This window comes from Pyxicephalus adspersus, chromosome Z (genome assembly GCF_032062135.1).
Source record: "Pyxicephalus adspersus chromosome Z, UCB_Pads_2.0, whole genome shotgun sequence".
Lineage (NCBI taxonomy): Eukaryota > Metazoa > Chordata > Amphibia > Anura > Pyxicephalidae > Pyxicephalus > Pyxicephalus adspersus.
In genome coordinates, this window is record NC_092871.1 from 8,390,092 (window position 1) to 8,416,151 (window position 26,060).

At 40.6% G+C, this 26,060-nt stretch overlaps 2 protein-coding genes across 4 annotated transcripts; both read left to right on the top strand.

Moving 5' to 3' along the window:
* The first annotated feature begins 1,976 nt into the window (after window positions 1–1,976).
* Window positions 1,977–9,673, top strand: SLC39A7 (solute carrier family 39 member 7). Of its 3 annotated transcripts, none has more exons than XM_072429858.1 (8): window positions 1,977–2,165; window positions 2,214–2,512; window positions 3,722–3,890; window positions 3,978–4,052; window positions 4,465–4,605; window positions 5,150–5,290; window positions 5,885–6,081; window positions 6,938–9,673. In XM_072429858.1, the coding sequence occupies exons 1-8, from the start codon at window positions 2,000–2,002 to the stop codon at window positions 7,187–7,189; spliced, it is 1,440 nt and encodes a 479-aa protein (XP_072285959.1). In that variant the 5' UTR covers window positions 1,977–1,999; the 3' UTR covers window positions 7,190–9,673. The 3 variants fall into 3 exon arrangements, with proteins under 3 accessions (XP_072285959.1, XP_072285960.1, XP_072285958.1); XM_072429859.1 differs by having other exon boundaries at window positions 2,238–2,512; XM_072429857.1 differs by having other exon boundaries at window positions 1,977–2,512.
* Window positions 9,674–12,038: 2,365 nt separating this feature from the next.
* Window positions 12,039–25,011, top strand: HSD17B8 (hydroxysteroid 17-beta dehydrogenase 8). The gene is made up of 9 exons (XM_072430102.1): window positions 12,039–12,168; window positions 16,547–16,749; window positions 16,821–16,937; window positions 17,591–17,686; window positions 19,543–19,628; window positions 19,948–20,032; window positions 20,140–20,182; window positions 21,394–21,468; window positions 22,861–25,011. The coding sequence occupies exons 1-9, from the start codon at window positions 12,123–12,125 to the stop codon at window positions 22,875–22,877; spliced, it is 768 nt and encodes a 255-aa protein (XP_072286203.1). The 5' UTR covers window positions 12,039–12,122; the 3' UTR covers window positions 22,878–25,011.
* Window positions 25,012–26,060: the final 1,049 nt, after the last annotated feature.

Sequence of the window (26,060 nt, forward strand, 5' to 3'; positions counted from 1 at the left end):
ATAGCCAGTGGCTCTCTGTCCCACCTGATTCTAACTGCTCCCATTCCCACTGATGCTCAGCATCCAATCAGAATGGTTCTTGAACATGTGAGTCATCGCTTTCAGGTTAGAGGCTTCAATGACTAAAATAAGGCTTCAGCCTGCAGGTACCACTACAGCCTGAAGGTGGCAGAGCTCTCCTTTTTAATACATGTCACTGAGTTACATACAAGGTTTGTTCTTAAGTTGAATTCGTATGTAAGTTGGAGCAGGTACATTATTTTAATAAATGCAATTAGGACAGATGTTTCTCTCAACATATTATTAGGCAGTGTGGTGTCAGTTACTTTTTAAAATCCTCGCTGTAAGTTATTTACAAACAAATTTTTTTTGTATGGAGCCTAGACATTCCTTAAAGTCTGGAGAAGGTTGTGCTTTGATATGCAAAAAGAAACAACTGCAGAGTTTGTCTTGGTCAATAAAGAGTTACAAAATGTTACAGATCAGTTTAGATCTAAAGATCATCCACAGCATCAGCTGTGTTTAGCAAAAGATTTCTTCTGCAAGTCATGCAAACCGCCCCCTCCCCCCCATCAAGCCTCCATCCTGCACACAGTGAGAAGTGAAGCCCCGTTCATATCTAGGAGTTTTCCATATGTCGGATGTCCCTAACTCAGTGACTGTCTGTACTGTCATTGTCAAGGTATTAATAATAATAAAAAAAAGTTTAAAATGTAGTTATAAAAAAAAAAAAAAAAAAAAGACAAAATGGTTTTTGTGCATTTGTCTTCCTATAATAAACCAAACAAATGTTTTTATTAAAACAATAGAAAATAAAAGCTTGATATTTCCTTCTGAAAATATACAAATTATTTAGCTAGACAAACTATTTAGCTGAAATGTGTTGGCAATGCCACACTTGCATCCGCTTGCTCCAATAGGTTTTTGTATTTCCACTGATTTGTATGGGGGGAGGGAAGCAGTTCTGGGCTCTTGCTGTGGTCCCTGGTGGGATTTGTGTATTTGCAGGCTATGGCATTATGCTGGTTTTAGTCAATTCCTTTGCAATGCTCTTTGTGGACGCAGCTTGTGATGCTACCCGGAGGCTGGCTTTATACTGCACACATATTGCTGTGTAATAAATTCATCATTATTCTGTTTATTCTGGCATGACTGATTGTGTGTAGATGTAGATTAGAAAAAAGAAATGCATTAAAGTTGGGATTACTATGAAGGTCAACCAGCTGCAGTTTGGGTAGCCCAATAATTTCAGCTGTTCAAAGCTGACTGTCACATATACAAACAACTCGGACCCCTCCACATAGAAATGAGGGATCTGCCGTGTGTCTAGCTGCAGCAAACATTGCTACGGTGCCATGCGTTGCTATTCATTTATATTATAAGCCCCTGGAATGCACCTTCTGCAATGCACAGTGTTGAGAATGCAGCAGGTCCGATTTATAGAATGCTGTGCTGTGACGACCTATGCAGCGCCCCAATGTGCAGGGATGCAGGTGTGGTCCTGCAGCATACAGATATTGGTGTTTAAGCCGGGTGGCAAGAGATTGTAGGTGGGTGGCAGCCCCTGTATTGTGTCCCAATTCTTCAGTAACCACCCAAAACAGCCAAGGGGTTCCTGAAAAGTGTCGGGTGATGAGGGTAAGTCCCTTTCTATACCACTGGCACTGGAACAGGTGTCCCCTTAGGAATAATTTCCCTTTACAGAAAGACGACCCCCAATCTGCTTTATCCAAAAAAGATAATGAGCTCGTCCACCCCACATTAATAGTTTGTTTTTGGGTGGATAGGTTAATTACCATGTCTGCCCATCGTCGCTCTCTTGCCCTAATGACACTCGCTTATTGTGGCAGCAGTGGGTGAAGTTTAAAATTCGGGTGAAGCAGAATATAAGTTCCGTGTCCCCTCTGATCAGAATGACATTTTAGCTGTTGTCTAAAATGACATTGTAGCAAGAAAATTGTCTTCTACCTTTTACTGTTCGTTTTGTTTTTTAGGTAAAATGGGTCGAGTCTGGCAGATACAAGGGAGAGCGGTTTGTGCCACATTGCTGGCTTTGGTGGTGGTAAACCTGCTGTGTTCTGCATTGGCCCAGAATCACCATGGGCACAGCCATGAAGGTCTTCATCACGGGCACAGCCATGGGCATCACGGCCACAGTCATGAAGGCCACCATGGCCACAGTCATGAAGGCCACCATGGCCACAGTCATGAAGGCCACCATGGCCACAGTCATGAAGGCCACCATGGCCACAGCCACGGACATCATGGGCACAGCCATGAGCATGGACACGGCCACAGTCACGAGGGCCATCATGGGCACAGTCATGAGGGCCATCACCATGGTCATGATCATGATGATCTTCATGAGTTCAGGAGCCGCTGGCAGTTTGGAGATGCACCACCCCAGGAGGCTACTGAACAGCCCGCTAAGAGAGAAGCTGTTGTGAACTCCCCACCTCCTCCACCATCAGGGGCAAGAGAGAAGCTAGACCCTGTGACACTTTGGACCTATGTAAGTGTGACCTAATTACTTTTACCTGTATTACGTGATATAAATTATTGACTTAACAGGTATTTCTGTGAGTGCATGGTGTGTGACTTCTACCTTTTCCTTGTTATTGCATTGTCACATGGGGCCATGCAGAATTCTGTGTAACTTGGCAATCAATGCTACCTTATCCTCCCAACTAATACAAGAAAGGAAAGAAAAGGGGGATTACAAACAGCTGGTGGAACAATAATAAAGTTAACCCCTCACTTTGCCCCAGACAGACAAAAAAAAACAGGTTAAAGCCCAATTGGAGTCCGCCCATGACTAGCTGATGGCACATATTGCCTTATTGTTTTGTCATTTTTATATTTCCTTTCCCAGAAGGAATCTGCCATTGCTAGCTGGAGCATGCCTATAAAGGCCACAGGGTTCTGGTTGTAAGCAGTGGTCTCTATGCAGAGCTCTGATACCCCTTCCACCTCTCTTGCTTTATCACGATTGGAGTCCTGCAATCAGCACAGAACAAAGGTTCTTTTGTAAAGAAAATAATAAGGTGGGAATGTTAGACCATTGTAATTATTTGCTGCTCTTAGTGGCCCTTAGCAGGAGTGGGATGCTAAGGACCACTAAGAGCAGTATAATATTACAATGGTCTAACGTTCCCACCCTACTATTTTATTTACAAAGGAACCTTTGCTCTGTGATTATTGCAGGACTCCCAATTGAGACAAAGCAGCAAAGGTGGAAGGGGTATCAGACCAATGGGATGAAAAACAAAAAGTTTTTGGACAAAAACAAGAAATATAATTGATACTTTTATTTTTGATCCAGCCTAAAGTCATAGACGGAAATAAAATTGGGCTTTAAAATTCAGCATTGCCTGATTTCTATTAGAGTGGACTGACTGGCTTCATTTATTACATTTGGCATTTCCATTGGCTGCATCTTAGGCGTTGTCCTCCCATTACTGTAGCCCTGATCACTCAACCGCTCATTTTAGTAAATTCTGCCAAAGCTCTGCTCCAACATGCCTTTATCTTGCCAGAGTTCCCATGCGGTTTTAATCAGTGACACGTGCGTCTGTTCTCACTGACTCTCTCCATCTGCTGTACAGATTGTGTTTGGTCCAGTGCGTCCTGTTTACTCTCATTGTTTGTTCTGTTCATCCTGACGTTCTTTCCATGGATAGAGAGATTATATAATAATAACATAACATTTTTTTTCTTGCAGGCGATCGGTGCCACACTTCTGATCTCCGCTGCACCCTTCTTCATCCTCTTCCTGATTCCAGTGCAATCCAAAAGCAGTCAGCATGAGTCCCTGCTCAAGTTACTCTTAAGCTTTGCTTCAGGAGGACTTCTTGGAGATGCCTTTCTTCACCTTATTCCCCATGCCCTGGGTATGAAATGTTGCAGCTTTGTAATGTGCCATAAAGTAGAATCCTCCAGGTTTCTTTTGTAAACAAACTTCTGTCTCCTCTCTATAGAGCCACATTCTCATCACCAGGTGGAGGAGGGACATCACGAATTGCATGATCATCATGGACACGGACATTCCCATGGTGAGGAGTTACTGGATCTTATTGCCCTATTTATACTTTTTATAGATGTTATACATTTATCATTAGCAAACTGACTCCAAGAATAAATGCATTTTATTACAAAGTGCACCTTATATGCTTTAGCCATCACCACTACCTTACAATGACCGCACTCCACCTCCCTAGATCAATACTTAACCAGAACCAATGGGCCACTGTTAGGAGAGCTGCTTGGTGTCCTTGCTGAGAACCTTATGGACTTTTGTCTCTGTGTGACATCCTGCAGGTTCTATTGTGCAGACAAATAGCCTTTAGATGTAAGCAAACTCTGACTCTCTGGTTCCCAGTAAGTAGTGGAGAAGGATTTATGGTCATTATTATAAGTATATCTATCGATATTAACACTCCATATTTATCTGTGTTTTTCTGGCAGATCACAGCCATTCCCATATGATGTCAGTCGGCCTGTGGGTCCTGGCAGGAATCATTGCCTTCCTTGTTGTAGAGAAGTTTGTCCGCCACCTTAAAGGAGAGGATGGACACGGACATGGACATAGTCATGGTCACAGCCAAGGTAAGTAGGCATCTGAATTTCTAGAGCATTGCTGTTTTAGGAACTACAAGTCTCAGTATGCCCTCTGCTAGCAGATAGTGTTTTTAATTTATTTTTTTATGTAACCCCCGCCCTCCAGGCTGTGCCTCTCACCTTCTTGTACTTATTGAGACTCTGACTCATATCAAGCCTGCAGACCAGGTGCTTATTTTGGTTTAATGAGGAATGAGGAGAGCAGTTCCAAGTACATCCAGTAACAAATCAAGCGGTGACCGCTCCTTTTCTGTACATCCTGGCAATTTCCATTTTATAGAAATAGAATTTTTGAGCCTGTATGAATAAATTCCTGACATGTCCCAACATATAACACTTGCATAGTTTTTCAAAGGCTGAACAACATGGGGTTATGGTTTTTAAATAATACATTATGTTTAATTGGCTAAAACACATTTTACATTTTTAGCCAGTTAGAGTTTTATTTTGCTGTGCGAGTCTCTGTGAGTCTTTCTTATGTTGGTCCTTAACAATCATGATCATTAGATGCCCTATGTGCCCTTTGTTATAGCTCCAAAGGAAGCCAAGGCCAGTGAATCCAAGAATAAAGAAGATGAGAAATCGGAAGGAAAGGAGGGACTGAGACAAAGAAAGACAGATAACAATGGTGGTCAGAAGGGCAAGAAGGGAAAAGAGGAGCCACCTCCATCAGGTGAATAAGTGTTTCTTGTTATGTTCTATAAAATACCACGGTCAGTCTGGCATTGGCAAACAGGTGTTAGCAGCATCTTCTAAACTTCTACATGTTAAATGCAGATACTTACACTTTTTTTTACAAATGTATTGTATATTGTTTATTGGTGCTTTTATATCTGTGTGAAGTTTATCTTTATAGTTCATTTCCAGCTATGGAACTCCCCCCCCCCCCCCCCCTTTTAAACGAGTAACCTTCATACCAATCTAGTGGTGTCACAGCTCCACCGTTAGATTTAGCATTGAGGTATCTTTGTTCTGAATGACACTCACTGGAGGAAATTTCAGTGTTGTTCATTGCAATGATACTGTTAGCCCAGGCTTATTTAGGCACACATAATAACTGGCTGCAAGTTCTGTCTGCCTGGGCTCATAAGAGGTGGGTTAAATGGCTCTTCTGTCATATAGAAGGGTGAAGGAGCAGAGAGCACTCGATTGAGTGTAATTTAGATCAGCAAAAGTTACTGTTTTATTTTTAGAAGTGTTGATCTGTTTATTTGTTTCATGTTTTTTTTTAAATCTGACATTTTAGTTTTTTGTTTGCTTCACACAGATATGACTGTCTCTGGCTATCTCAACCTCGCTGCTGACTTTACCCACAACTTCACTGACGGTTTAGCCATTGGGGCTTCATTTCTGGTCAACACCAGTGTTGGCATTGTTACCACAGTCACCATTCTCCTACATGAGGTCCCTCATGAGATTGGGGACTTTGCCATCCTGGTACAGAGCGGATGCACCAAAAAGAAGGTCTGTATCACCAAGCAGGAACAGACTGTAGTTTTGCTTCCATCAACTTTTTTGTTTACCTATATTAAATATTCTAGTCATTAGGGAGCATGGTAGATTTTTTTTCCCTACAAATAGGCCAATGGCCACTTATTGTTTCTTCTCCAATGTCATTCTTTTGCCATCCTCCTGCATTAGCAGTAATCTGCCCGCATTGCATTGGGACATATAGAGATCTAGTCTAGGGTCTAAAAAAGAAGTGCTTTATCTAAACTTATATTAAGACACTGCAGATCTGTATGGTCGTTTGGATTGGGTGTCAGACCCTTATATTTGTAGCTTCAGGACATACAGCTGTTACAGCTAGAAAATTGTACCAACAGCACATGTATGTGTAAAGTAATGTCACTGTCTGCATCTGTCTGTCATTTGGAGCCCCGGTTTAATATACAGCACTGTGTAATATGTTGGCGCTATATAAATACTATTAATAATAATAATGTCAGGCATCCTTTTGGATTTAGCAGCATCCACTTATAATTGTATGGCCTGGTTGCCCTTTATCTAATCTTCATGTTAGCCTATGGGGGTTCATATGCTATACCAGGGGTCAGCAACCTTTACTATCAATAGAGCCCCCATTCCAGAGGAATTGGGGTTCAAAGGAGGGGGATGTCATTGTACACACCCATTTGTACACGCCCTGTGGTAGATTTATTTCACTGGTAGATTTTTTTCATTAGAACACCGGATAGGGAATCCCCCTCCTCCGCAGTGTCTTCGCATGCGGCCCTGGAGCCGCAGGTTGCAGACCCCTGTGCTATACAGTAAAAAGTTTGTGAATGCAAATTAAACGTATGTTTCTTCTGTGTTTCAGGCAATGATGCTGCAGCTCAGCACAGCACTGGGTGCTCTGGCAGGCACTGCCTGCTCCCTCTTGGCAGAAGGTATTGGCGAAGCTGCAACTCTTTGGATTTTGCCATTTACCGCTGGCGGATTTATTTATATCGCAACCGTCTCTGTCATTCCTGAGCTGCTACAAGACTCTCGCCCCTCCCAGTCCATCAAGGAGACCATTGGGCTTCTGCTCGGAGTTGCCATGATGGTCCTCATTGCACAGTTTGAGTAAATTGTTGCTGGTGTCATGTAGCTGGGACCTGTGCCGCGATGAAGAGAAACATATTAGAGTGCAAGGGGGGTCATTGTCAGAAGCTGGAGGCGTCCTTGTGCTGTTGCAATGCCATAGGACAAGGGTAATATCGCCTCCCTATTTTACCCAAGTGGCACTAAACGTGATATCATTGCCCACTTCATTTCAAGGCTGGATATTTTTTTTCAGGACCAAATTATTGAGTAATCTTGAATTTGCAAAAAATCTTCAACACAATTCACCTTCCATTTGTGGCATAAGAGCCAGTTTTTTTGTTTACCTCTGTTCACTTCCATAGCCTAACATTCTTAACTTACAACTGAACAATTTTATAACCCTATATACTGTATATCGTTAGTCCTTGCCGAATCATCCAAATTGAACTTTAGAATTGGCACCAGTTGTAGCTGGTGAAAAGCATTAGGGGTGTTAAAGTAATACACTGCTCATAGGTTGCAATAAAAATGGCCATTCAAACCCTTTTCTGTTATAGTTTGGTTTTCAGTGTCTTCTGCACAAACAAGGGAAGCTTCTTTTATTCTGCTTTGTGGATGATGTGTTTACTCCACTGTAGTGGATTTAAAGTGGAACTAAACTGGCATTACTCACCTGTCCCTGTTGCTTTGCAGGGGGCCCCATCATCTTCCTTTCCTGCATAGGGTCTTCAGCTATCTTAATTGGCCCAGTTGACCTAACTCCTGTGAGGAGTCAATTTATTTATTTCCGGCATGCCCATAAGAAGCTAGAAATGCTGGGTGTCCTGGCAAGCAAAGCGCATGTAGCACGATCAGATAGGAGGGATTATGGCAGAGAGGACATTGGCTGTCCCTTTCTGCAATAATGACCTCCCTGTTTGTGGATTCGTAAAAGTGTAACTTTAGTTCCGCTTTAATATTTATAAGGATATCAGAAAGAATTATTTGATATCCTGAGAGCAGCAGGATTCGCAGGCTGCAAAACTGACATCCAACTGCTGCCTTTCTTTCTTTTGGCACTGCTTGTGAATATAAATCTGTTTACCTGAGTACCTGTTTAGGATGTTACAAAGTGTCCAGAAAACTTGAGGTGCAGAAGGAAGGACATGAACCTGGCGTTGGTTATCTCCTGTCTGATGATTTGCCAGTTTACTGACCAAATCGCAAAACCGCATTCACAATTTTTATTTTTTTAGCACCTAAGCAATACTTTGAGGCATTGACTTGGAAGTAGGCTGATCAGGATTTCTTAATCCTCATGTTGGCGCAGGGACAGCAATATATATTATTAAAGCCAGCCTTGCCAACAACTAGATGTTTTAGGATGTGGTTGTCAAAAGCACCCCCCATAGCAGCCGGTTTACAGAGCTACTGTGAGCAGAAACCGTTGTGTTTGGGTCAGACGGCATCAGGACACTAAACTGAAAAACTGTTACACAACCTTCCTGTTTACTATGGAGTTAAGAGTTTATTAGTGGTGATGGGTAAAATAATGTATATATGTGGTGAGTGTCTCTACCGGATACCTTGGGCCTGATTTAATAAAGCTCCCCAAGGCTGGAGACAATAAACTTTCATCAGTGAAACTGGGTGAGCCAGCAAACCTGGAATGGATTCTAGCAAAGGCTTTTAAGGAATCCATTCCAGGTTTGCTGGATCACCCTGCTTCACTAATGAAAGTGTATCGTCTTCAACCTTGGAGAGCTTTATTAAATCAGGCTCCTTATGTTTATCCAGCCCTGGAGGAGCTATAAGTAACAGTAAAGTGTATGCAAATTTCAGTCTATTTTCTTAATATATTTGGCTTCATGTTTCTCTGTAAGCAAACTGATTGGAATTCCTGACAGTATTAGCACTTCCTATTACATATTGGTAATGTTAAACCATTGCCTCTCATACAGTAGCAGTGTTATCGGCTGTCATGTGAGCCCCATTAGTTGACTATAGCCAAAATAATAGGGCATGCAAAGCAGGCAGACAACACTCCTGATTGCAAGACAACAGCTTAGGGCTGTCTTTATGCAACAAGAAGTGCTGTTACTGCTTTCTAACACAATTATAAAAACAGAGAAACCTAATGCTAATCTTACTAAAAAAAAAAATAGACTGTGATTTAAATACACTTCAAGTGCTTGCTGGCTGGAATATAGGCGGCTGTTTTGTACAGAATGCACTAGAAGCCAGTGTCTCTCTACCCGTTACAGATAATCCACATCTTTTTTTCTTATTCTCTGTTTTTTCTATTGTATTTTTGTTATTGTCATTGGGTTAAAAAGAATAGGGGCACTTACATGTCATAAGAAAAGGTGGCGCCTCCTAGCTCACGGAAAGTGACATTGCAGCTTTATTTTCCTGACTGTTGTATACACAAGTTATCTCTTTGTATCCGAGTGCTTTTCATGGGCTGTTGAAAGCTTTTAATATTGGAGGATTTTCAATTTTTTTTTAAGTAACTAGGACAGAAAATTGAATAAAAAGAATGAAAATAGTTGTTGTCTTTTTTTTGTGTATACTTTTAATTCTGTTTGTAATCTATTTGCTTCTGCAGTGATGGAGGGTTGCGTAAGTTTGCCAGTATTTAAAATAAATGTATGGCCAGTCTACTGACATTTAAGTATTTACATATTCTTCGTAGCAATACACTTTTTTTCATTTTGCCCCCTTTTGGTGTGGTAAGAATGGCACGGAGAATGCCATGGGGCAGGTTTACACCTCAGGATCAAGTGATTCCACGCAACTTCCCAGCCGCTCATACGCTCGCACTGCAGCTCTGGTTCGTGAAGAGTCAACAGCATCTGAACATTTGACAGCTGGCAACACGGAGTGATATGTTACTACTGACTGCCACCCCCATTCATTCCCTATGGAGCTGCTGCAGAAAGCCACCACCATGTAGCATCTGCTGAGAGCCCAGTGGTTCCTGGTGTTAGGAAGCAGTAGAAGCACCGCAACCTCCGTGCAGGTGTGATCCCAGCCTTGTTGTATCTAGTTGATATGTGCAAATAAAAAAAAAAAAAATTACACACCTCCAACCCGCCAGACTGTGATGCTGTATGACAATCACATTGGGGCTCATATTGAATGTTTTTATTGCTTCCACAAGCAGAACTCAATATCCTCCATTGCACCAATTTTCACCAGAATAATTTCCATTCCAACAAATCCCATGTTATGTTCTCAGCATATCCCCTGATGAAGCCGGTTGATTTCAGGTTTGAGAAAGTTTTATTGTTTTACATGCATATGTAGCTACCAATCTGTATATATGACAGGAACCACCCCATGACTAACCTAATGGGGTGTGAAAACCAATTGTCGTATGTACTTATATGTATGTGAATTGCATTTATAATTGATTGTATAAATTGCCCACAGCTTAATACAAACTTGACTCCAAAACCCCAAGCTTTCTCTATTTCTTTTCTTTTTTATTATGTCCAAATAATTTGGGGCTGGCTGATTTACATCCAAGTCTTCATACCCTAAATAAGTACCTGAACTAATGCCAAGATAGCAAGAAATTCCTAAAGCCAGGCTCTGTGGAAAGCCTTGCTAGAAAAGTGGAGACTGTTGTAAGGGGGGGGGGGTAATTCCACAATATTGCCCATGATATCGGAATAGGATGTCCAACAAGCTAATATGGATATCATTGTCTGGTATTCACCAACATTTGGCTGTCATGGTAAGGCTGGGACTGAAAAAGTGGGAGCTGCACTAACTATTCAGAAGGTTATCGGCTCCCATTGTAACCCCACGCATCTGAAACATGTTAAATCTGCAAAAGTGTACCAGGAAAGCCCCTACCTGTCCCCTGAGACCACCAAACTCCTTGTACATGCTCTTATCTCTCGTCTGGACTACTGTAACCTCCTCCTCTCTGGTATTCCACTAACCCGACTCTCTCCCCTACAATCTATCATGAATGCTGCAGCCAGACTCATCCATCCTTCCCACCTACCTACCCCATACACAGCCTAACCATCTACCTACCCCATACACAGCCTTCCCATCATTCCTCTTCTGCTGCCTCTCTTTGTAGTTCTCTTCATTGGCTTCCATTTTACCAGAGATCAAATTCATCTCCTGTGCTTTGCCTTCAAATCCCTCCATAGTTCTTGTCCCACTTACCTTTCTGTCCTGATAGAAGAATACTCCCCTAGCTGCTCTCTTCGCTCCTCCAATGATATACTAATGACTTCCTCACTCATAACCTCATCACACACAAGGCTCCAAGACTTTTCTAGAGCTGCCCCAACTCTCTGGAATGGTCTTTCTCATCCTATTTGGCTTGCTCCTACTTTCTGCTCTTTTAAAAGAGCACTCAAACCCCAACACTTCAACCTCACCTACCCATCTTCTTCTGTCTCCTAACCCTCACTACTTCCCACCATTCTATATCTCCCTCCTATTGTGTGATATTTCCCCCACCTCTTAGATTGTAAGCTCTTCGGGGCAGGGTCCTCTCCTCCTCCTGTGTCACTGTCTGTATCTGTCGGTCATTTGTAACTCCAATTTAATGTACAGCACTGTCTAATATGTTGGCACTAAATAAATCCTGTTTATTATAATTACCTTTCTGTAAAGGAATGACTCCAGACAGCTGTAATAAAGGCAGGAGGGGACATCTCTGTACTTTTATAATGTTTTACTATTGCAGTCAGTGAGTCTCAGATTGTCAGAGCTGCGACCAACCTAAAGCTGAGCTCTCTGCAAGACATTCAGTCCCCCTCTCTATGGTGTGTGTGACGGTCTATCCTCTCTTCTCTATGTGATACGACAATCTTTCCCCTCTGTTCTCTATGGTGTATGCGTAATAGTCAATCCTCACATATCGATGACAGATGGCTATGACTGGACAATCTTTCCCCTTTTCCACTCTATGGTTGTGAGACTGTCTCTCCTCCCTGCTCTATGGTACATGTCAGTGACAGGCTATCATGGCTGCCTCCAGCAGGTTGAAGTCCACACTGGCTTTGGTGACAGGTCATTAATGACTTTCTGCTCTCTATAATCTCATCCTTTCCATCTGCTCTGAGATACAATGTTACTAATTATTCTCTAACCTTTATATATGTAAATATGCCCACTTTGCACTCTAACTTTCTATCTATTATTATAAATGAAGAGGATTTATATAGCACCAACATATTATGCAGCGCTGTACAATATTAGGAGGTAAAAATGACAGACAGACAGTGACACAGGAAGAGGAGAGGACCCTGCCCTGAAGAGCTTACAATCTAGGAGGTGGGGGGATCTACCTAACGCAGCTTTTAGGATTTTTTCCTCACAATGCATTGCAATAACGTGCAGCAAGACATGCATTGTCCTAACGACACCCCAAATGTACCGGTTCATACATGGCAGAGTAAATTTATATTTGATTGCGATGTGTTGCACCGAGCTGCCCATTCAATTGAATAATGGTAATGCAATGTGCATAGCAATACGCCTGCTATTTTATAAAACACAGCACTAGTGGGGATGCAGGCTTTGCCGATGCGATGCTACGATCCCAATCACATGCATCAGTTTTCCTTTTTTTAATGCATTTTTTGAATTTACAGTCATATTAATTACATTGCTCAGACACATTTATCTATTGCAGGTTATTATTAATAATAAACAGTATTTATATAGTGCCAACATATTAAGCAGCGCTGTAGATTATATAGGGGTTGCAAATGACAGATACAGACAGTGACAGGGGAGGAGAAGAGGACCCTGCCCCGAAGAGCTTACAATCTAAGAGGGGGAGATATAGAATGGTAGGTGAGTAGTGAGGGTTTAAGAGGCAGAAGAAGACATGTAGGTGAGGTTGCAGCATTTGGTTTTGAGTGCTCTTAAATGAGCAGAAAGTAGGAGCAAGCCGATTGGGACGAGGAGAACATTCCAGAGAATAGGGGCAGCTCTAGAAAAGTCTTAGAGCCGTGCGTGTGATGAGGTTATCAGTGAGGAAATCATAAGTAGGTCATCGGAGAAGTGAAGAGAGCTGCTACGGGGGTATTTTTCTATCAGGTCAGAAAGGTAAGTGGGACAAGAACTGTGGAGGGATTTGAAGGCAAAGCACAGGAGATGAATTTGATTCTCAGGTGAAATGGAAGCTAATGAAGAGAAATACAAAGAGAGGCAGCAGAAGAGGAGCGGTAGGAAGGATGGATGAGTCTGGTTATTGGAATACCAGAGAGGAGGAGGTTACAGTAGTCCAGATGAGAGATGATAAGAGCAAGTTTGGTGGTCTCTGGGGACAGGTAGGGGCGGATTTTGGAGATGTTGCACAGGTGAAAGTGACAGGACCTGGAAATGTTTGGAATATGGCGGATAAATGAGAGGGCAGAATCAAAGGTGACGCCAAGACAAAGTGCCTGAGGGGAGGGACAAATGATTAGTTTGTTTAGTCTACCTTTCACTGAACTTTTTTTTTGAATGAAGAATGAATCCCACAGCTTCCTGGGATACAAACACTGTGTATGATGGGAGGCATTCAACTCTTGATGTGAATGGGCATAACTAGGCACTGCCTCACCTGGAGGCCTTCCATACAATTGCAATGAGCTGCCAAATGCACAGAGCAAGATCTGGTGCAGGATTGTATGATTGCATTGAAAGCCTTTGACCAGGGTGCCGGTGACTTGCCAACAGAGGGTTCCCTATGAAGACAGGATGGTGACGAGGGACACAAATTGGTGGTATGGTAGTAAAGAACAAATCACTCAGGATTTGCTGAGGATGTAAGTCATTTATTAAAGACTTCACATCAAAAAAGGTAAATACACCAAAAAATTTAAAGGTAAGTACATAGTCTGCCTTAACATGTTGAGGCTCATTAATCCACAGATGAACAGAAAGATGGCTATTTTATACACGAATACCAAGTAATGATCAGATGATAAAATCACAACTATTAATCAGGATTGCAGCTTTTTGCATGTCAACAGTTTATAATTGCCAATTATTATTTTCTACTTTCGTGAATGCCAAAGGCTACAATTATTATTACACAGTATTTATATAGCGCTGACATATTATGCAGCGCCGTACTAAGTCCATAATCATGTCACTAGCTGTCCCTCAAAGGACCTCACAATCTGATGTCCCTACTGTAGTCATATGTTATTACCACAGTCTAAAGTCAGTGTTGGGGGAAGCCAATTAACCCAACTGCATGTTTTTGGAATATGGGGGGAAACCTACACAAACATAGAGAGAATCTGCAAACTCCATGCCGATTTGAACCTGGGACCTAGCACTGCAAAGGCCAGAGTGCCCCCACTGAACGACTCCAATGGAGAGAGGTGGTGTTTCTCACCAACTCCTTTTCACTAGTTTTGCTGTTATTGTGTCTTTTAAAAAGCTGTGGTAACTTTATTGACACCTTACAAAAGTAGAGAAACACGGCCACAAAATGGGTAATTTGCAGTGAACAGTGAATGGAGTTTACAGCATCTCTATTCACCACCACTCTTAGATAAAGTTTTCTGCTTATTTTAAACGTAGGACCCTTTGGTGTGTGGTGTATTTTTGTGCATGCACAGGCCTGAAGCCAGTTAGTTGGCACAAATGTTAAATGGTTCCTTCTATTTTTTGCAGCCCCTTGCTTCTCCTTCCTCTAATTCAAATGTCTTTTAAAAGCAATTCACTTCTCCCTGTGAGAATGTACTCCAGCCCATTGAAAGACTTTATTCGTATAGGAATTAAATCTTCAGTTCAGTGGATGGAATCTTCCCACCTTGGTCACCCCTAGGAGAGTATAATGCCATTTTCAATACAAAAGCCACTGGATTATCAGATTCACCTTAAAGATACATTTGCCCTACCCTAGATCAGAGGACCCTAACCGGTGAGTTCAGGGGTCACAGATAACAGGAGGCAGGAGCGCAGGCAGCAGAGTGCCGGCCGCCCTCCTTGCACTGCTTTGCAGATAGTGACGGTGTGCTGACAGGAGGTGGAGCTGTTGAGAATAGCAGAGACAATATTCAACCCCCCTACCACCACCTTCCAGGCCATGCCAAAATGTTACTCAATGTTACTGGGTATTAAGGCTTTAAAGTAAAGATAACAGCGACTGCTGATCCAGGGAACATCCGATTGCCTCATGGAATCAGGAAGGATTTTTTTTCCCTATTGGAGCAAATTGTACCAGGGTTTTTTTTGCTTTCCATTGGATAAACTACCGTATGTCCATAGGGTTTTATATCGGTTATATGTTTATTTCCCTAGTAGTTGAATTTGATGGACTTATGTCTTTTCATCTCATTTGAAATTCTGCCCTGGCAGGTTGATAAATGACCAATCAGGAAAAACTATAGATGACAATGGCACTGTGTGTATAGCACGCGTTCATTTACCTGTCACTGGAAACAATCACTAAAGATTTTTTCCAACAACAGATATCTGACGTCTGTACATAAATCTGTCAGTGTTTGGTCACAGCTTCCTGAATGGCATTCATTCACATAACATTGATAACACTGACTTTTGACTTTGATTTGAGCTGCAATTCGTCTCATTCATCTTTTTTGAGAATTTAGTGCACTTTTAAGCAGAGAAAATGTACTGAGCATTCCCCTCTTTACTGAAAGAAATTGATCACCTGGATAAACAAATGTTGCACATAATTGCTCATATTCCCATTATGTAAATGATGACACATTTGTGTGTGAAATGATCACACTGACACAGAATGGGTTTGCAGATCAGCATGCATCTAGTGAAATCAGAACTCCGATCTGCCTACTTGTTTCTGATTATTGACTCATCATTGACAGAAATCATTAAAGCTTTTGGATCAGCTGGAAAAGCCAAGCGATTAGCATTTTCAAAAAAAGGTTGCCTATATAACTTCTCAGTACAGGCTTTCTATAAAAAGTTTTTAGATAACTTGGTTGTATTAAGTTTAACATTTTAGGTCCAAATACTGAATATGGAAGCTTTAAATTTTATTTATATCATTTATTTTTAGTATTTTTACATCTACAGGATACATTTTAATAATCCTTGGTGATCCTAGGCTTATTTGCTTAATGCACTTTCTGTTATAAAGTGACAACACTCAATCCGAGTCTCGCTATTGCTCATCTGCGTTGTCACTCTGTCGCCTGCTTCCCTTGGTGAAGATTATAAATGTTTAGGTGACTGTACATTGCACAGACATGATCCATTGTCATCATCACAAAACCATCGGAGAGCACGTGGCTGCAAAGGGACAGCAGAATGGAACAGAACACAACAAAGGATAAAACAAGAGAATATTTTATTTATACAAATAGTAATTGTTTAACATGCATGGTGCTTTAGTTAATGGGTTTGGATAAATGTCACTTCTCTGAGCATAATAGGAAAATTCTGTTTTATGTTGTAGGTGGTGGCAGCGGCATCGGGCGAGCGGTGTGTCAGAGACTTTCCCAAGAGGGGGCTTCAGTTGCTGTCGTTGATGTAAATATCAACTCTGCCAACGAAACGCTAAGGACGTTATCGCTTTCCCTTTCTGGTCAGAAGCATGCGGCGTTCTCAGCCGACGTCTCCCAATCTGACAGCGTCAATGCGCTAATGGAGCAGATACAGGTAAGTGGTAAGCAGTGTGATTTTGATGAGTGGACAGTTCTCCAGATAACCTCTCTGCCTTGTCTTCTCAGTCTCTCTTCTCTGCCCCTCCTCGTGTTGCTGTCAACAGCGCCGGAATCACCCGGGATGAGTTTCTGCTTCGCTTGTCAGAGGAATCCTTTAATTCTGTGCTCAATGTTAACCTCAAGGTAATCTGACAGGCTCTATTAAACTTCTGACAGCCTCATTTATCAAAGTGTCTGAAAGGAGAATTGTCTGTAAGCAGTTCAGTTAATTTTTAAGGAAGATGTTTGGTGGCTTTGAAACAACACAGGCAGTCCTTTGTGCAGGCCCATTGCTCATACAGTTAATATGGAATTCAGGAAATTGAATTGCTGTATGTTTTTTTAGGTGATGGGGACATAAACATGCATGCTGATATCAGCCAAGCCTGTGAATTTATGCACTTAGCACAGACCCCTTTTGGCTTCTGTTAAAAGAACATTCATTGATTCTTTTCCCTGGGATATGTCAGTCAGAGACTGTCAGCAGCTCATTTCATGACAGTGATCACCATTATGCAAGCCATTCACATGGCAATTTGCTAGCAACTCTAACCAATCTTCAATTGAAAAATCAATGGAATGGTCAAGGTGATTGCTTCTGAAAATCACAAAAAAACAATCAACTGCTTGGATTTTTATGGCAGTGATACTGGTTGGTTGTTTGGACCGTTTATTTGTTTTTGCAGTTGAAAGGTGGTTTCAGTTACCTACAAATTTCTCTTCTGTGTCTCCGTTATTAATGCTATCTTTAATATAGAAATGTTTTACTTGAGTATTGTTCTCTTTGTGTCCTGCAGGGCCCATTTCTCATAACACAAGCCGTGGCCCGAGCCATTGTGGCCACAGGACAAAATGGAGGTTCCATCATTAACATTGGCAGCATTGTGGGAAAGGTAAGACCTCAGAGTGGGGGAAAGTAATGGATAAAACATGCCTAGTGTTTGTCATTACTCTGCTGTGATCATTCTTTGGTTTCAATAATTGTTATTAGGTTTTTCAATTTTTTTCAAACAAAACATTTCAGACAATATAAATACACAACATATCTGATGTGCTACAGTTAAACAACAGAACAAACATAAAACAAAAACATAACGGTAATCGGTACAGTGTGTCATAACTTTTCAGAGTACAATTGGTTTAGGTGGGAAGTGCATCAGGACTGATATGAGCTGGGATCACACTTACTACCACCTCACCGATACATTAGAAACTCATGTCTCTGGATGTTACCCAATGATCGTACATATTTGGTTCATGTTCACTCAACAGTAAACGTTTCCTTAAACTTTACCAGAATGGGGGGGATATTAGGCAATGAAAACACTCTCCAGGGTTCCCATACCTCAGAAAACTTTTCCCGGGTGTCATTAAGAATGCTAGACATTTGTTCATTCAAGACAGTGTTATGCAGCCGAAGCAACACTTCTTGGTAGGGGATGGCTTGTTGCTTCCAGTTTGTTGCAATAGTTTGTTTAGCTGCCAGAATAACGTGCCCCTAAAACAAACTGAGATTTGGTTTGATTAATAGGCTTAAAGGGCCACCAATGGAAAAGGGTGCTCAGCAGTCTAAACACCCTGCCCCAAAATCTGATAACGGAGGGGCAGGTCCACCACACATGAAGTTCTTGACACCCCCTAAAACAGAAATCTGTTTCTGCTGAGGACAAATGGCTCAGCCTAGATGGAACCATGTACCACCTCATCATTACCTTATATGCAGCTTCCAGCGTGATCATGTTGGTGGAACTCTTAGCTAATCTAGTCCAATTGGTAAACCATTTCCTCATCAGTTTTAGATTGTTTAAGCTCCTTTTCCCAGCAAGATACATAAAAATAAAAATGAGCAGCTTTAGTTTCAGTGAGTTTGGAGTACAAAACAGTAATCAGTTTTGGGCTGCTGTGATCATTCTTTAAATAGATAAAGTAGATTTAAACTTTAATGAATGATATTTAATTATCAAAGCACCATGCACCAGACAACTTTGCGACTTCTAAATAAAAAAAGAAACAAAATACAGTATATGACAAGATGACAGTGCAGGAGCACAATTGAGAGACAAGGGCATAGTGTTTTTGCTTTATGAGGGGAAGTGCCTTAACAATGTCAGGATCCTTTGCTTCAAGGCAATTACATTTATATATATTATAATTAGAGATGGTGTGTTTTCTAATACTGTCATTATTGTTGAAGAATACTTCAGTATCAGCAAGGCTTCATGGGAAGTGAAAGTATAACATAGCTGCCCTATGCAGTCAAATGCTCTGTACTATACAAACATGGGAAATACTTCAATCCAATAACAAAATTAATGATAAAAAAATTATATTAGTTAGTAAAATTAGTAATATTCTACAGCTTACCTACCCTTAGAATTTGTTGTAACTTCCTGTGTGCTTGGTAAAAATTTCATCCAGTTTTATCAGCCTTCCTAGCTATCATCTGTGCACCTAATTTTGTGACGAAGAGGAAGTGTTTGTAATCCAATTCAGGGAAGCCGCCTAGGTTGACAGTACTACTCCATAGATACCATACAGTCAGCAAGCAGAAAATGTTACTGGCAGGATTACCTAGAAAAAATAAAATGCATTCCACTGCCACATGTAAGGATCTTTTACCTTTTGGCTGATTTTGTAGCCTAAACTATGCATATTGATGGTATATCTCATGTTTTAAATTATTACTTATTGGCCTAGACAGTAGATATAATACCATTAACATTTAAGCAGGATTTTTTTTTTCTGACAGGTGGGCAACCTTGGTCAGTCTAACTACGCTGCAGCTAAGGCCGGAGTTGAGGGTTTGACTAAGACTGCTGCCAAAGAACTAGCAAAGTGAGCAAACTTTTCTTATTGGTATGGTTGATTATAGCCGTAGTCAGGACGACCCTTTATCACCCCCCACAAAAAATCCTAAAAGACAGGATAATTTTTTCCTCATCTGTGCTGCTGTTTTACACTATATTAAGTGAGGGTGAAACTCTATTGTCTGTTTACTCCTCTATTGTTGCTAGAATCCCTGTATGATGTTAATAATAGGGTTCTAAAAAACTATTTTTTACACTTGTCTGTGGATCATTACATATAGCTGTTATGGCTTTCAACTGAAAATCACGGCTTTCATAGTATCTCTTCTGTTTTGTCACCTCATCAGGTTCGATATCCGGTGTAACACTGTACTGCCTGGATTCATCGCCACACCGATGACTGACAAAGTCCCACAGAAAGTCCTGGACAAAGTGAGATGATGTGAATCTTATCTGTACTATTTTCATTATACATACTGGTAATATTTTTACATGTGTCATTTCTTACTTCTTACCTAGCTTTGGTCCTTTTCCCACAGATCGCTGGTCTGATACCAATGGGAAGACTCGGTCAACCAGAAGGTAAGCCACTAACCTTCATCCTAAGACTTTTTTTTTCATTTAATTTTTAAAATCAATAGTATTCTAAGGTCAGCTAAAGTTCAATTGTACCCCATTATTTGGAGTTCTGAAAAAATCACAATGTTCAGGTTCACTTGTTTACAAAAAAGTTTAAAAAGTTTTGCTCTACAAATTTTGTTGCCAGGTAGAGGCTGCAGAGTTGGACCATTGTCCTTTGTTTGAGTCTCACTGCAGAGGTCCAATGCATCCCCAATTGCGTGAATATAAGTCAGCAGCAAATGTGAGCTTTGCTGAGATAGCTGTCACAAGAACAGGTGTCCCCAAAACAAGATATAGGCAATATTTTACTTCCATTGAATACTGTAAATTGGGAATATCCTTCTAACCTTCTGTGTTGGTGACAATGGTCACCGGCACATAAATCGATGGCAGACGGCAATACAGACATGCCAGGGGCTTTAAAGCTTTCAAAATCTATCCAAAATTTAAAAAAAACAATTTGGGACACTTGGGGGACACTTTACCATAACCCCTGAATTTAAACCCTCCTTAAGCTCATTTTCTACCCCTTGGTTTCCTTTCCCAACCAAAAAAAAGCTGTTTTTAATAAAAATTATTTTAATTTGACTGATGTCAGCTCTTCTGATATAATATTTTTGGTGCCTGTGGGTGAAGTTGAACAGGCAGCACACATGGCATCCATCACAGTGTGACTGTAGCAGCATATCTGCTCTGCTAGCCTAAAGGCTTCAGAGGTACAGAATTGGGTGTTCCAGGATAGACTGCTTTTTTTGGACACCACTTTAGGGAACACCCTTAAAGATAAATAAAATCTAAGGCAGCAATTTATTAAATCAGGCAGAGCAGGGCCAGTGCAGATGGCTTGATGATGTCTGTAGTCCATCATCCCAGAAATGTGGCAGGATCAACGGAGTTACTGGAGATATTAATGTTAGAGGTAATAAGGCAAAGGTAAAGTAAGACTAAGCTTTAACCTTTCACTAAATTTAAACCTAACCCCAAATATTACATTTAAAAAAAACATTGCTTTAACCCACTCCAGTCTTTTCTGTTAAAAAGCATAGATGTATAGTTTTCTGGATCTGACAGGATTCTCATTTATAGAATCTGAGTTTTAACCAAGACTGTCCTTCATCTCNCTGAAGTGATCTGTGTATTATTGCTTATCATTGTTCCTTTTTTTGTTTTAGATATTGCAGATGTGTGTGCATTCCTGGCTTCGAATGACAGTAGATATATTACTGGAGCAAATATTGAGGTGACAGGTAATAAACAAATCCGACAGGGTCATTTCATCTCTCTTTTGGAAGTTTTCTCTTTTCTCTAATATAAAATATATGCTGTAAGATATAATATTGTTATTTAAAATAAACACTTTAATAATTTAAACCATTAAAATTAGTCATGCCAAAGTACAAGTTCTATGGGATTATCTTTATTGGATACAATCTAATTTCTTTGTGCCCTACTCTGATACCAGCTTTATACTTCCCTGGCTTCTGGCTGAATCCATGCCTATTTGTTTACATTGTTTAATTAGCGTTCATTAGCTGTTAAAGCTTACCAGAAGGTAAATAATTACTTCAAGCCTGCCAGGCAATCAACCCGTCCCTGTTCTACAGACACATCCCTGAAACAATTTATTGTTTCCCAGAATGTGTTCTGTTAGTCTTCATATTCTCTTCTGCTTTTGCCTGTTTGCCTTGCCTCTGTGTTTTTATTGCTCTGAGGCTAACTTAGCTGAAAAGGTGGTTGTACATGTTAAGTGCAGCATTGATGCAAGTGTTCTTTTAATCAATTTCCCATCAGCTCAAGTATTCACCTTCATTCTCAGTCCAATGATTTTTGTTGTGCAGCCCTGCCTGAGTGCTTTATGGTCCTTTATGGTCCAGAAAAAAAGACATCCTCAATTGTTGTTCTATCATACCCTATCAGAAAGCTGTAATCTGCTGGACTGATGGAGTACAACTTATCACTAGGAATGTATACGCCTGTGGCTTGCATGTACATCAACACTTTTGCTAGAAAGGTCGCACAGTGAAGATTACTGGATCAAGGAAGAAAGTATTTGAACAAGTGGGCTGCACTTATGGGTATATGTATATTGTATATTTTGGCTCCTATATCACAATCAAAAGTCCCTAATACAGGTATTTTGTGATATACCTGTGAATTATACAAGAAAACTTCTTTCATTACTCCAGACTTAGTCAAATCTTTCTTCATTTGTGTCTCAAATGCTCCCTCCCAGACACTGCAGCTTATGGTGGAAGATTTTCAGTAGTGCAGTCAATTCAGAAACCAGTGGCCATGACTAGGTGTTGGCAGGTGTTAAAGTTAGCTTCAGTTTACAATAGTAAATATTGTATGATGAATCAACTCACATAGACGTATAAGAGGTCATTGATTCTGCCATAGCAAATCTAAGCAGTTGAGAATCTCAACCTTGGAAGAAGAATGATCAAAGATGTCAGGGCTGTTGATCTAGCTTGTGAATGTTTGGGGGAATAGTTCTATCTTAAGTTATGTTTTATATGTAATTTTTATATGTATTTATATAAATTTTATGTAATATTATTTTTTGTTCTAAAAAACATTACACCTTTGATGCAGTATAAAATAGACTGACTGAAAATGTACTTTTTTTTTTCCTCCAGGCGGGCTGTATTTGTGATTCTTCCCGGTGCCTTCAGTTACCAAGGAGCAGTGGCAAAAGCTCTGTGTCTAACTTACGGTTTCATAATCCTGTTATTTTTGGACAGGTGCAGCTTCTTGTAAGAGAAATTCATCAGCACCAATGTGTATAAAACCTGTGAATCTTTTATGTATTCTCTTCAGGAGGCAGGAGACATCAAAATATATTTTTTAGGTTTAATTCCTCATTGTACATTGTAAATGTTATAATTATTAGGAAAATGATTGTTGAGGCATTGGAAACAGTTGGTGTGTTATTATAACAGCTGAAAATGTGTGGGCTCTTCTGCCTACTCCTTGAATAGCTAAGCTCTGGGTATTGCCCAGTGTTCCTGCTAAGTGTCTCAAGTGCAGATGGAAGTATTCACAGGATGGTAAAAGGTTCATTGATGCATGAACAAAGATTATAAATGTCCATTAAAGTGAACTCTGTGCATGACAACTCTAAACATAAAGGTTATAAATTCACTTTGTGTGCACCAAACGGCTTTAGAATCCAGTTATCACATTAGCAGTGACATAATCAGTGTGCTGTACGTAGCCTGTGCAAAGAGCAGACTCGGCAGGTCCACTCACTACGGGCATAAAGTGCAGGGGTGTGGGGGGCATGGCAGGGGCGGGCACGGCATTTTTCGGGACCCCCGTATAGGCTTATCCTGCCCGCTCGCCATGGATAGCCTTCTATTAGTATGCACCCTACTTTTTTTACGACTACACCCCTGATAAAATACCAGTGGTGCTGATACCAGATCGGTCATCCTGCACAATGACAAATGATGACTCTTGATAACAGAAAACTCCCATATAAAAGAAAATGCTCACTCTGGAATACTGCACAGGTCAGAAAATTAATAATCTAGAGTTCAGCTTTACCCGGAAAACAACTTACTTTCTTTCCACCCTCAGATGGGGAAGGCTTGATGAGGCTGTATGGTAACTCACTAATAGCAGTCTCAATGTTAACCATAAGATAGCTCAGTTAGAAGGATTAGATCCATGAAAAATTTGCAGACTTGTCAACCTACAGTACAGCCATTGACAGTTTCTTCTTGATAAATTAAATCTGTGCTCAGTTTAAGCCCGGTATCCTAGCAGTCAGGGCTGAGCTGAGGGAGAGGTGTAAGAAGCAGCTTCCTAGGGTGCATTAGGAGGAAAGGGGGATAAAAAAGGACAGGACGTGCGACCTTTTCCGCCTATGGAGGCACACTTTGGGTTCCCTAGGGACCTTGTCCTGGCACTTCTACCAGACATACTAAAAAGTAGCCATTCAGAGGTGTTGGCACATATACTCAAATTGACGAGTGTAGTGGAAGCCCCAAAGGTCTTGTGGGTCTTAATGTGCAATAAACACATTGCAGGTCTTGCCCCTTCCTAGAACTTTTGGTCTCACTGACCAAACGAAAGGTCCATCATGAGGACAGGCCCCAGTCTAATCTTGGAATCTGAGATCCCTATATGCATATTAGGGTGTCTTAGGTTTTGGGGCGCTTAATAAATTGAAGATATGTGCAGAGTCCTCTAAGTCCCAGCTCTTCAGTCTTGCTGCTGGCTTACAAGCTTCAGTGCCGTGTTACCAATAGAAATTCAATCCCCACTGCTTATAAGCACTCTGCATTTACAACCTATATAATTATTGTTAATATTAAACAGGATTTATATAGCGCCAACATATTATGCAGCCCTGTACATTAAATAGGAGTTGGAAATGACAGACAGTGACACAGGAGGAGGCGAGGACCCTGTCCCGAAGAGCTTACAATCTATATAATCCTGTGCATTGCATTGTGCAGGTCATAAACTGTGAAGACTTGTCCTTACACTGCACACATTGCTGTAAATAATCTTGTGCCATCTGCAATCCTGGCTCATAAGGTCTTGTTACAGAAATAAAACTCTTACAAGGTGCTATGTATAGCAAGAAATTATCTTTTATTATAACACTATCCAAGGCCAGTGCTGCCTGGCAGAATAATGACTTTATTCAAGAATCCCAGAGCATGAAATATTTCATAGTATTATTTTGAAACTCCACATGATGAAAAAAATCAGTTTGTAATTCTGCTTTGTATTGATTAAAAAATAAATAAATGTATTTTTATTACTGTTATCATAAATACTTGATTGTGACTATACATTGACTTTTATTTTACTGCCTAGCAAAACACAAACAGAAAGAAGGGGCAATGATACAAAACTATTTAGGTATATTATATGCTGTCAGTCTAACACTGGATGTCATCCACCATAGTTGCTCTTTGATTGTCCAATCAGTAAGCTGATTGTTATAAAATCAGATTTTTGCCTAAAAATTATTCTGTCCTTACAAAACTATAGAGAGTTACAATTGCTCATTGGTAGCACCAGTATTTTCTTAATTATTCACCAAGACAACTCTTGCAGCTAGATAAAGGAAGAATGTCACGTCTTTCAGATTTATAAATTCTAAAGTTATTTATTCAGTGTGAAATCCAGGCAAGCAGTATTCCAGGGGTTGTGCAATAATAGGAGGCTGAACACCAAAAACGTTTTCAGAATTGGGACAGATCTCCGTATTCACGTGAACAAAACAAGGGGCTCTGATATGGGATCTTTAAAACAACATTGTTACCTGACAAAATAAAACTTAAATTACTGAATAATCACTTTTCTGCAAGGCTGCGGTCACTTAATGAGCATCACAGCTGTCTAACCCTCCCAGCTATGTGTAAATAGGTTATTACCCATCACCTTTAACCAGTATTCTTATTAAGCTGTATTTATATAGCACCAACATATTACACAGTGCTGTACAAACTCCAAAGTCATGTCACTAGCTGTCCCTCAATGCTGCTCACAATCTAACGTCCCTACCATATTCATATGTCATTAATACAGTCTAGGATCAATTTAGGGGGGAAGCCAAATAACCTAACTGCATGTTTTTGGAGTGTGGAAGGAAACCCATGCAAACACCGAAAGAACCTGCAAACTCAATGCAGATAGTGTAATGGCCAAAATAGAACCTGGGACCCAGTGCTGCAAAAGCCAGAGTGCTAACCACCGAGCTACCATGCAGTATGCACCTGAATTCCCTTTGATAATGTTATTTGCTGATTTTTTTGCAACAGACCAATAGTTTTCTTCATTGACAATTGAGCTGCTGATTAAACTAGAGTTTGGAAAA

Excerpts from the sequence above, each read along its gene's own strand:
- SLC39A7 (XM_072429857.1), top strand. The coding sequence starts at position 2,000 with ATGGGTCGAGTCTGGCAGATACAAGGGAGAGCGGTTTGTGCCACATTG. Across the intron at positions 2,513-3,721 it reads CTGTGACACTTTGGACCTAT|GCGATCGGTGCCACACTTCT; the intron begins GTAAGTGTGACC and ends TTTTTCTTGCAG. Across the intron at positions 6,082-6,937 it reads GCGGATGCACCAAAAAGAAG|GCAATGATGCTGCAGCTCAG; the intron begins GTCTGTATCACC and ends TCTGTGTTTCAG.
- HSD17B8 (XM_072430102.1), top strand. The coding sequence starts at position 12,123 with ATGGCTGCCTCCAGCAGGTTGAAGTCCACACTGGCTTTGGTGACAG. Across the intron at positions 12,169-16,546 it reads CACACTGGCTTTGGTGACAG|GTGGTGGCAGCGGCATCGGG; the intron begins GTCATTAATGAC and ends TTTATGTTGTAG. Across the intron at positions 20,033-20,139 it reads CACAGAAAGTCCTGGACAAA|ATCGCTGGTCTGATACCAAT; the intron begins GTGAGATGATGT and ends CTTTTCCCACAG.